Source organism: Staurois parvus, unplaced genomic scaffold (genome assembly GCF_062004578.1).
Source record: "Staurois parvus isolate SC_StPar_1 unplaced genomic scaffold, SC_StPar_1.0 ptg001642l, whole genome shotgun sequence".
NCBI classification, from domain to species: domain Eukaryota; kingdom Metazoa; phylum Chordata; class Amphibia; order Anura; family Ranidae; genus Staurois; species Staurois parvus.
This window is the reverse complement of record NW_028319438.1, coordinates 173,932-186,141: the sequence shown is the minus strand read 5'-3', so window position 1 is coordinate 186,141 and position 12,210 is coordinate 173,932. Positions and strand designations below refer to the sequence as shown.

General features: G+C 42.9%; 1 protein-coding gene across 1 annotated transcript in view; it reads left to right on the top strand.

Moving 5' to 3' along the window:
• Positions 1-12,210, top strand: part of STAG3 (STAG3 cohesin complex component) — a 185,767-nt gene that overhangs the window by 132,942 nt on the left and 40,615 nt on the right. The window contains exons 25-26 of the mRNA XM_089663227.1: positions 1,581-1,682; positions 8,503-8,651. Coding sequence (XP_089519353.1) covers positions 1,581-1,682; positions 8,503-8,651 — 251 coding nt within the window. The remainder of the gene's footprint in view (positions 1-1,580; positions 1,683-8,502; positions 8,652-12,210) is intronic.

Below are 12,210 nucleotides of genomic sequence, written 5' to 3'. Positions count from 1 at the left end.
GAACACTCTCCAGGAGGTAGGTGTATGTGTGTCAAAGTCACCAATCAAGAGAAGACTTCACCAGAGTGAATACAGAGGGTTCACCACAAGATGGAAACCATTGGTGAGCCTCAAAAACAGGAAGGCCAGATTAGAGTTTGCCAAACGACATCTAAAAAAGCCTTCACAGTTCTGGAACAACATCCTATGGACAGATGAGACCAAGATCAACTTGTACCAGAGTGATGGGAAGAGAAGAGTATGGAGAAGGAAAGGAACTGCTCATGATCCTAAGCATACCACCTCATCAGTGAAGCATGGTGGTGGTAGTGTCATGGCGTGGGCATGTATGGCTGCCAATGGAACTGGTTCTCTTGTATTTATTGATGATGTGACTGCTGACAAAAGCAGCCGGATGAATTCTGAAGTGTTTCGGGCAATATTATCTGCTCATATTCAGCCAAATGCTTCACAACTCATTGGACGCTTCACAGTGCAGATGGACAATGACCCAAAGCAGACTGCAAAAGCAACCAAAGAGTTTTTTAAGGGAAAGAAGTGGAATGTTCTGCAATGGCCAAGTCAATCACCTGACCTGAATCCGATTGAGCATTTCACTTGCTGAAGACAAAACTGAAGGGAAAATGCCCCAAGAACAAGCAGGAACTGAAGACAGTTGCAGTAGAGGCCTGGCAGAGCATCACCAGGGATGAAACCCAGCGTCTGGTGATGTCTATGCGTTCCAGACTTCAGGCTGTCATTGACTGCAAAGGATTTTCAACCAAGTATTAAAAAGTGAAAGTTTGATTTATGATTATCATTCTGTCCCATTACTTTTGGTCCCTTAACAGGTGGGAGGCACATATGCAAACTGTTGTAATTCCTACACCGTTCACCTGATTTGGATGTAAATACCCTCAAAATAAAGCTGACAGTCTGCAGTTAAAGCACATCTTGTTCGTTTAATTTCAAATCCATTGTGGTGGTGTATAGAGCCAAAAATGTTAGAATTGTGTCGATGTCCCAATATTTATGGACCTGACTGTATGTAAAGCGATGAGGTGACTAACTGCCAAAAGCATTAGTGACCTGAAACAGTGCTGTGCTGCCATAACAGTTAGAACAATGGTAAGGAATGGGTTTGATTGTCAGATTTCACAAAACTGACATTTTACTCTGGGGTAGATGGATTCTGAAATTGTGGACCACTGACTTGCCTTGTTGGCTTTTTCCCAGCGATTCTCAGTTTGGGTAACTGTAGCTCTTGTAACACTTTCACACATTCAGACAGTTAAACACTCAGATGTGTCACTTCCGTGCCGACTCTGCGATCAAGACATTGCTCTCTTGATGGCAGCTTACATTCAGCAACAAGCTACGGTTTGCTGATCCAGCCAGTGAAGGAAATCCGCACATAAATCAGGTAAGTGTTCAACTTGTGTATGTGTAGCAATCCTAATACAGGCAAGTTTTAGAATCACAATAATTGTAATTCTGGGAGTGGGCTTATGTTATGGAAAGTGGCTTACTTACTGGGCTCTTGTACATTCACCCACTCATAGGATGTTAACTTTCCACATGAAATCTTTTCTTCCTTTCAGTATTATGTTCACTATGGGGACATCATTAAGGAAACCCTTCACAGATCCCGTTCAGTGAGCAGGGAGGAGAGCACCAGGACCATCCTCCTGAGTCTGACCCAGGTATCATGGTTTGTCTTTACTTTCCTCATGTATCTCCCGGTATGTGGGAGTGGTCCTTAACCATTTGCCGCCTGCCCTATGGCCGAATGGTGGGCGGCAAATGTCATCAGCGTTCCTGGTGGACGCCATATGGTGTCCTCCCGCACATGCGCAGATTGTGCTCCTGCAGAGCCGTGCAGCGGCGCGATCTGTCATCAGCTGTGTACCTCGGACACGGCCAATGACAGATCTGAGTATCGGCCCCCGTTGCCGGTACCATGTGACCTGCTGTGACCAATCACAGCAGGTCACATGACAGTTGTATACAATGGATGGCTTCATTCATGCCATACATTGTATACTAGTGCCTAGCTGTGAATGGTCACAGCTAATCACATGCACATGTCATGTGATTAGCTGTGGCCAAATCACAGCTAAGCACAAAAAAAAAAAAAAACCCTGAATGAATCGATGTCACTCAGGTAAATGCTTGCTTATAGCAAAGTAATTCTTTGCTATAAGCAAATTGTGTAAAAAAATAAAATACTGATCACTTCCCCAAAGTAGTACAATGTTACTATGGTAACATTGTACTACTTTGGTCATAGTGAAATATGAAAAAAAAAATCTTAAAAAAAGAAAAAAAATTTAAGAAAAAATAAGAAAAAAAAGAAAAAAAAATTTTTTTTCTTTTTTTTCATACTGTCACCAGTCAGTGTCCCTGATCACCGCCATGCCAGTTATATGATGATGCTGTACTGCACTGGTGACAGTATGTAAAGAAAAAATAGTGAAACTAATTTTTTAAATTTTTTCATTTTCCAAAAAATGATGACAAAAAAAATACAACTTCAAAAAACTCGCCATTCCTCTTATGAAGTACGTCGGACTGTCTACTCTGCAAAAAGGGGTCATTTGGGGGATATCTGTCCTGTTCTGACATTTGGGGGATATCTGTACTGTCCTGACATTTGGGGGATATCTGTACTGTCCTGACATTTGGGGGATATCTGCACTGTCCTGACATTTGGGGGATATCTGTACTTTCCTGACATTTGGGGGATATCTGTACTGTCCTGACATTTGGGGGATATCTCTACTGTCCTGACATTTGGGGGATATCTGTACTGTTCTGACATTTGGGGGATATCTGTACTGTTCTGACATTTGGGGGATATCTGTACTGTCCTGACATTTGGGGGATCTGTACTGTCCTGACATTTGGGGGATATCTGTACTGTTCTGACATTTGGGGGATCTGTACTGTCCTGACATTTGGGGGATATCTGTACTGTTCTGACATTTGGGGGATATCTGTACTGTCCTGACATTTGGGGGATCTGTACTGTCCTGACATTTGGGGGATATCTGTACCGTCCTGACATTTGGGGGATATCTGTACCGTTCTGACATTTGGGGGATATCTGTACTGTTCTGACATTTGGGGGATATCTGTACTGTCCTGACATTTGGGGGATATCTGTACCGTCCTGACATTTGGGGGATATCTGTACCATCCTGACATTTGGGGGATATCTGTACTGTCCTGACATTTGGGGGATATCTGTACCGTCCTGACATTTGGGGGATATCTGTACCGTCCTGACATTTGGGGGATATCTGTACTGTTCTGACATTTGGGAGATATCTGTACTGTTCTGACATTCTTGGACCTCAAGAAATTAGATTGGCTGTCAGTACTTCAGGATTGATCAATATTCAGATCTATCCCATAGTTTGTGAACTCTATAACTTTCCTACAGACTAAATAATACATCCTAATTTGGGTTATTTTCACCAAAGACATGTAGCAGAATACATCTCGGCCTAAATTTATGAAGAACAATTATTTTTTTGCAAACTTTTATAACAGAAACAAAGAAAAACGTGTTTTTTTTCAAAATTTTTGATCTTTTTTTGTTAATTTAGCAAAAAATAAAAACCCCAGCGGTGATTAAATACCACCAAAAGAAAGCTCTAGTTGTGTGAAGAAAATGATAAAGTTTTAGTTTGGGTACAATGTTGTATGACCGCGCAAAATTGCCCGGTATTGAATTGGTTAACAGAACAGAAAGATGCAGACAGCAACTAAAATATTGTTTGGGGGCGGGGTCCACCGGTGTGGTGGACATCACATCGGGTGCCGCTGGCGGGGTCACCCCGATGGGATCACAGAAGAGGACAGCCTTGGTCCTGCTATTTGCCGTCCCCGTCTCCCAATCCCCCTCTCTTCTTATCTTTATTTATCTCTCCAACTGACTTCTCCTTTTTTCTCTTCTTATATTTTCTCCCCCCCCCCCCCCACTTTTCGTTTGGATTCATATTCTTGTTTATATGGAACTCGCTCATTTTGTTCCCTACATCTCGTCGAGGATGCCCTCCTTGACACTATATTTATTCATATCTCCGTAATACATGCTATTATGTTATTGATTCTTCCATTTTTCTTTTTTTTGTATGAAACTATTTTCACCTATTCACATGGATCATTTCCACATTTGTGCGATGGCTTTTCTTATGTATGCCTACTTGTACTTGTTTTCATTTTTTCTCATGCCTTGTATTGTTAAACTGTTAAAAATGTAATAAAGACAAATTTGTCTTTAAAATATTGCCAGACATTCCAACCCTCATTCAAATGTGATTTTGTCTTTTCACTGTTGCAGAGATTTCCTATCACTTTCTGTCCTGACAGGTAGCAAGGGGATTTTTTTTTCCAATTCTAACACAGCACGTTCAGCTGGAGGCTTATGCCGGCCATAGACGGCTTGAAAATCGGCCGAAAAAAAAAAGTCGGCCAATTTTCGCACTGTTAGTGGGTTAATTGGTCGGCCGTTTTTTGGGGTTTTTGCACATTTTTTTTATCGGGCATGTTGGAAAATTTGTGGCCGATTTTGACGATCGGCCGTTTTTCCCGGCAATGATGAGCAAATCGGCTGATTGTTTTACTGATAAAAAATCTGCTCATGAGCCGTGACCTGGAAGGAGAAGGAGAAGGAGGAGGAGAAGAAGACCAGTCCGCTATTATATTTTATATGAAAAAGTCTTGCGGTTGCAACCAGGGGCGGACTGACAACTCATGGGGCCCCCGGGCAATAGGGGATCATGGGGCCCCTGTGTCCTTGCCCAAACTCAAAAAAGCCTATGAAAAAGGTACCAGGGGCATCTTATTGGGCCCCCTACTGACCCCGGTCCCTCGGGCAGTGCCCGAGTTTCCAAATGGTCAGTCCGCCCCTGGTTGCAACAAATAAAAACATCTGTATCCAAATAAAAACATTGTAATCCAAATAATGTATTTGTATTGCTGTCACATTGTATGGTGTGCTCCCCTGTCTCTGCAAGGGGCAGAAGTTATGGGGTTAATGCCGGCCGTAGATGGGTCGAAAATCGGCCAATTTTTTTAATTTTTTTAACGGTGGTAATGACAACCGAACGATCGATTTTTCGTTTTTTGTTTTTTTTTAATCGGCCTATGTTCGACCTATTTATGGCCTGCATTAGCCTTTTCCAAAGCTGTACAAGACTAAATAAAAAGGTTTGACTGGACCTGGGGTTTAAAACAAGTCATGGTAGTTCGAAGTTGGCCAATCAGTGATCACATGATCGGGACCTCGTACAGGGGTCCCGTCCGACGATCGGTGTTTCACTGTGTCCGGAGGACACAGTGGGCACCGGATCGCGGTGCTGCGTGCTCCCAGGAAGCGCACACAGCTAGAAAAGGCGGGTGCCGTTTATGAACGGCAACCCACCCCTGGAGTGCCACTGCCCTGCCGTTTATAAACAGCAGGCGGATGGCAAGTGGTTAATGGCACCTGTGTGCATCTAGCAAGGACAGCTCGTTTGCATGTGGTATGGGAAATGTAAACGGAAACGTGTCTTCTGGTGTGAATGGACTCTAATGTAGGCTAGATGGGTCGAAAATCGGCCGATTTTTTTGGCCGAAAAAAAAAATCGGCCGATTTTCGCACCGTTAATGGATTAATTGGTCAGCCGTTTTTCTGGATTTTGTCTGATTTTTTGGATCGGTAAACTTGGAAATTTTTGCCGATCGGCCGATTTTTAGCGGCAATGATGGGCAAATCGGCCGATCTTTTTACCGATAAAAAATCTGCGCATGAGCCGTGACCTGCAAGAAAAAGAAGAAGAAGAGGAAGAAGAAGAAGAAGAGGAGAAAGAAGAAGAGGAAGAAGAAGAAGAGAAAGAAGAAGCAGAAGAATTCCAGTCCGCTATTATATTTGACATTAAAAAGTATTGCGGTTGCAACAATGTATCTATTTGTATCCGGAAAAACCCATCTGTATCCGAAATGGATACAAATAGATACAATGTTACAACCGCAATACTTTTTAATGTCAAATATAATAGCGGGGCTCTCTGCAAGGGACAGAAGTAATTAAATGCCGGCCGTAGACGGGAAGAAAATCGGCCGATTTTTTTTTTTTACTGTTGGTGGTAACGTCGGCCTATTGAACGACCGATTTTTCATTTTTTTGTTAAAAAAAGGCCGGTTTTCTCCCCGTCTATGGCCTGCATTAGGCAATCTCTGTAACCTCATCTCTTCTGTGAAGCCTCTGCCTAAAAAAACTGAACATCTCCATCAACTTAACTCTTCAGTTACTCTTTTTTGTATCTCTCGCTTTCGATTATAAGTTCTCTTCTTTTCTTGCAATGTATTGCAACTGAATTGGCTCTCTTTGTTCTTTAAAGCATGCACAAACTGTTGGCTCCATACAAATCCTTTGTTATAATAATTGTTCAAATGTTCTTTTCTAAGTGCTTAGCATCACCAATGCAATGTCTATTGGTATCTAATGATATATTAAAATCTCAAATACAATAAAATATTAATGTAATAAGTTGCGAATGTAAAATTTTGTGTTTCATGTCAGTGTAGAGAGTTAGACAAGCATACAGATTGGAAAAGATGGGTAGCAAGCAGCAGGTTTTACATGGCAACATCTGCAAGACCATCTGTTCACTAAGGCCTTCCACCCTAAGCAGCTCTGGGAAATAGATTTCTCAGCACAGGATAATTTAATGAACTGTCTCAGATCTGACAGTTCAGGAACAGACTGAGTCTGTCTGCTGCTCAGCTACCTTGCTTGGGGAGATAATGCTGTAGCTGCAGAAACCTTCCCAAAGGTGATTTGCAACAAAGGTTTTTGTGGAGCTTCTTTAACCACTTGCCCTCCAGAAGATTTACCCCCCCCCCTTCCTGATCAGGCTATTTTTTTTTTTTTTTGCGATACGGCACTGTGTTACTTTAACTGACAATTACGCGGTCATGCAACACTGTACATAAATGTAATTTCTGTCCTTTTTTCCCCACAAATAAAGCTTTCTTTCGGTGGTATTTGATCACTTCTGCGTTTATTTTCTGTGCTATAAACAAAATACTGACAATTTTGGAAGAAAATTTTTTTTTTTACTTTTTGCTATAAAACATTTAAAAAATAAAATTTCTTCATAAAATTAGGCCAAAATGTATTCTGCTCCATGTCTTTGCTAGAAAAAAAAAAATCCCAATACGTGTAAATTAATTGGTTTATGTGAAAGTTAAAGAGTTTACAAGTGGCGGTATATATAATGAAATTTTTATTTATTTATTTTTGTACTAGTAATGGCGTCGATCAGCGACTTATAGCGGGATTGCGGCGGGCATTCTGACACTGGGTGAGAACTAACTAACTCCCACTGACATCCCTATGACACTCATAAAGTGATCAGTGCTAATTAAAAGCACTGACACTGAGCAGGAAGGGGTTAACATCTGGTGTGATCAAAGGGTCAACTGTGTGCTGTGCTGTGTTTTACATCAACACTTTGATGCACTTTGCTTCTGACTGCTAGTCTTATTAAATTAGCAGTTAGATTTGGTGATGGCACCTAATATACAGCTCACTGTTCTCCTTTCTGGAGAGGAAGCCCTAGCTAAGGGTCTGTAGTGCAGGGATCTCCCTGCTTCTGCTTTATTAATGTGTTTTACTAGGGAATCATGCTGCTGTGTGTTTCTGCTGCTGTGCAGAGAAATACAAAGCAGCATGTCCTTGCTGGCAGGAGAGAACTGTGACTGATGTGAATGTACAATATATAAATACAAAAAATAGTATTAGCGCTGCACTATTTTTTGTATTTTTTATGTTCTTTCCTTGTGGTTGAGGCGAGTTTGTGCTGCTTATTAATAGGTGTTCCATTGAGCGCAGGAGTTTTTTTCATTATCTAGGAATGTACAATATATATGTGTAAAGCGCTGCGTAAATTGACGGCGCTATATAAGTACCTGAAAATAAAATAATTTACACGCAGGTCTCTCCCCTGTCAGTTTTGCTCGGCGATCGCTGGGTGCCGGCGGGAAATCTCCAGCCGGGACCCAGTGATTGACATCTGTAGCTGCCAATGGCGGAGCGGGTAGGGTGGTGCGCACACGCCCCCTACCCAGAAATGCAAATCACGTGTATATATATGTGATTTTGCGCAGCCCTGCCTCTCTGTAGCATTAGTTCTACTATAGGGTGGTGGGCAAGTGGTTGAAGCTACACAGATCAGTTATAATCACCTTTAATTACAGGATCAGTCCGCTTAAGAATGAGTTGCACATCTCTAAAAAAAAAAAAAAAAAAAAAAAAAAAAAAAAAGAACCACAGATACAAAGTTACAAGATGGGTTGTTAAAGGGGAAGCCCGAAATAAATGAAAAATTACATGATTGTCATCTTAAAACATTTTTTTTAATCAATTTTATTTAACAAATCTGTAGTTTAGAAAAATCATTTAGAAAAAATTAATCTTTCATGGTCAGATATGAACACAAAGGTTTGTACTGAACATTTCTTTTTCGTCAGTCATATACAGGGTTCCTTTTAGAGGAGGATTCTCCCGACAGGCGCTTTGCACCTTCTTTCCTTGAGATTCGTGATCTTGCAAGACGATTCGCACTTCTGCTGGGGCCGGATCAGTTGAGAAATCGTCAGGATATAATACTTCTACACAAGTGAGAGCGACAGCTATACGTTTACTGCTGATTTCCATTTGCCGTTGACAGGAAGCTACTTAGAATGCAGATTCCAGATGCTAGCATGTGAACATTTCCAACTCCTAATGATGTGTAGGAATAATATAAAAGCATGGCCAGGAAATTGGGAAGGGGGATAACAAACAATTGCCAGGGTAACGGTAATGACGGGTTATGTGTGTTTGACTTACTGCTCGTTTTCACACGGATTACACTGTTCCCCACACCTGCCAGTTACTATTACACATCAGTAATAAAGTGTAGTGTAGGGGGAACATGACCCAGCATGGTGCAGAGAAAAATATGTGCAAGAATAATGTGCACCTCAACTCAAAAAGGAAAGATTTTCTGTCTGGAAATGTTGCTTGTTGCTAAGCAGTACCCTGAAAATTCTACCTTTTTGCCTTTAACCCCTCGCCTACCGGGCACTTACACCCCCTTCCTGCCCAGGCAAATTTCCAGCTTTCAGCGCTGTTGCACTTTGAATTACAATAGCGCGGTCATGCAACACTGTACAAATATGACATTATTATCATTTTTTTTGTGACAGATAGAGCTTTATTTTGGTGGTATTTAATCACCTCTGGGATTTTTATTTTTTCTTAAACCAAAAACCACTGAAAATTTGGGAAAAAAAACATTTTGTTATAAAATTTTGTAAATAAGTGATTTTTCTCCTTCACTGGTGTGCTAATGAGGCTGCAGTGGTGGGCACTGATAGGCTGCACTGATGGACACTGATATGTGGCACTGATGGGCACTGTTGAGGAGGCACTGGTAGGTGGCACTGATGGGCATTGACAGGCATCACTGATGGACACTGAAAGGCAGCACTCATATATGGCACTGATAGGCGGCACTGACTGGCACTGTTAGGTGGCACTGACTGGCACTGATAGGCGGCACTAACGGGCACTGATAGGTGGCACTGAAAGGCAGCTCAGATGGGCACTGATATGTGGAATTGATGGCACTGTTAGGTGGCACTGACTGGCACTGTTAGGCGGCACTGACTGGCACTGATAGGCGGCACTGATTGGCAGCACTGATAGGTGGGACTTACTGGCATTGATAGGTGGCACTGACTGGCACTGATGGGTGACACTGAAAGGCAGCACAGATGGGCACTGATATGTGGCATTGATGTGGCACTGATGGGCACTGGCAGGTGGCATAGATGAGCACTGAGAGCTGGCACTGATGGACACTGACAGGCGGCACTGCTGGGGCTACACAGATCATCAGGGCACACTGCTCATCAGTGCTCTGATAATCTGTGTACATGTCCCCTCCGAGGAATGCCGATTACCGGCTCTCCTCTCCTCTGTCAGCATGATAGCTCGTGGGGAGAGAAATGCCGATAACTGGCATTTCCCTGTTTACATGTGATCAGCTGTGATTGGACACAGCTGATCACATGACCAAGCCGACATCTTCGGCTCTTTCCGTGGATCGGTGATCTGCTGTGTCCGAGGGACACAGCGCACCGCCGTTCGCCGCGCTCCAGGAGCCACGCATGCGTGGTTAGAATGGGAGGACGTCATATGACGTCATATGACGTCTTCCCAGAACGAGAGAACCACCTTCCGTCCCTCATATTACTATATGGCGGGCGGGAGGCGGTTAAAGTTCCCAAAAAAAAAAAAGATTTACATTTTTTGTGCTTGCAGCCTCATAGCTGTATATCTCTAGTGTGAATCTGCAGCACTTTGCTTCTGGCTGCTATTCTTTTTAAATTAGCAGTTCGATTTGGTGATGACTCCTAATATACTGCTCACTGTTCTCCTTTCTGGAGAGGAAGCCCTAGCTAAGGACCTGTAGTGCAGGGATCTCCCTGCTTCTGCTTTATTAATTATGTGGATCTTTTCTTCCTCCACCTCTCTTGCTTCTTCTTGATCATTGCGCTACCTACCAGTCATCTGGTGGGGGTAGGATCTGACGTAGGGAAGCAAAGCCCTGTCTCTACCAAGATGGCCACTTCCACACAGAAACTGGAACAAGACATGGTTTGTCAGTAACGGGGAAAAATATCAGATGTATGGAGCCTACATACAATACTGGTGATGTTTCCACTGCCCCTGATTGCCTTTTTTTGGTTTAAACTTCCACAGTTGAAAATGCTCCATAACAGATTAAAAAAAAAAAAAAAAAACTACTTCCACAGTTGCGGCTGTCTTTAAGGGATGTAGGGGGCAGCAATGAGCAGACGTAGTATCAGAATACATGCATCTGGTTCATTCTGTTACCTTTCATTAAGACCATTGAATGAAATTGTATTGAACAAGAAAAGTTTTTTTTTTTCTGGCAGAGGCCTTGTATACCTCTAACGTATGCCTAACATCTATGACACTGACTTGTACATTGTAAATCTGCAGATTAAAATTATGGATGGAGCCTATCACATTTATTGGCTATTTATTTGTAGATGCCAAAATCTATCGCCTATAGATCCTTTGCTGAAAAGGAGGAGGAAAAAGAAGCTTTTAGGCCAGGGGTGGGCAACTACGGCCCTCCAGCTGTTGTAGAACTACAAGTCCCATGAGGCATTGCAAAACTGACAGTTACAAGCATGACTCCCAAAGGCAGATGCATGATGGGACTTGTAGTTCACCAACAGCTGGAGGGCCACAGTTGCCCACCCCTGTCTTAGGCCTATTTTTTCATTTATTAAGACTTTTTTTTTTTTTTTGCATTTCTGAGAGTGACTTTGAGCTTTTGGAAATATTTTTGCCTCTTTTTTGGTGATTGACTAGAATGGCAGGTGAGTGAAAGATATGTGCTGCTGGGCAACGGGACTAGAAATGTGAACAAAGTTCAGGCTCACTTTAAAAGCTGATCTTCAGGCAGATATAATGAAACAACTTTCTTGTCAGTTGAGGGACATGGTAAGTCTTAAACCTTCAGATTATTCTGACATCTACAGGAGAATTGGACACTGTCCATCAGAAAAATATTTGTCCAGCCAGGGATAACCCCCTTATACTACCAGCATGCTTCAGTTTTGTTGCTTGTGTCCCAAGACCATGGATAAGTACCTTTTAACAACTCAGAGTCCTTTTAACCACATCCCGTCCGGCCGTTGTATATAAACGGCCAGACGGTGGCAGTGCAGGGGCTGGTGGCCGTTTATAAACGGCCTTCCCACTCCCTGCTTGTGCGCGCTCCCTGGGAGCGATCCGATGCCCGCTGTGTCTAGGGAAGAAGAAATCCTGTACAGCAGGGCTGGCCAAGCACAGAGTAGGCACGGTGCTACAGCCGTCTGCTCAGACAAATACTGTATGACTACAGGAAGGATGAATACTAGGGGAACATGGGGTCAGGAAAGACTGGGAAATCCACTACACAGTCTTCCGATCTTATTAACCACTTCCCGTCCGGCTGTTGTTTATAAACGGCCGGATGGTGGCAGTGCAGGGTCGGGTGGTCGTTTATAAACGGCCTCCCCGCCCTCTGCTTGTGGGAGCACACAGCACCGCGATCCGGTGCCCGCTGTGTCCTCCGGACACAGTGGAACACTGATCGTTGTATGGGACCTCTG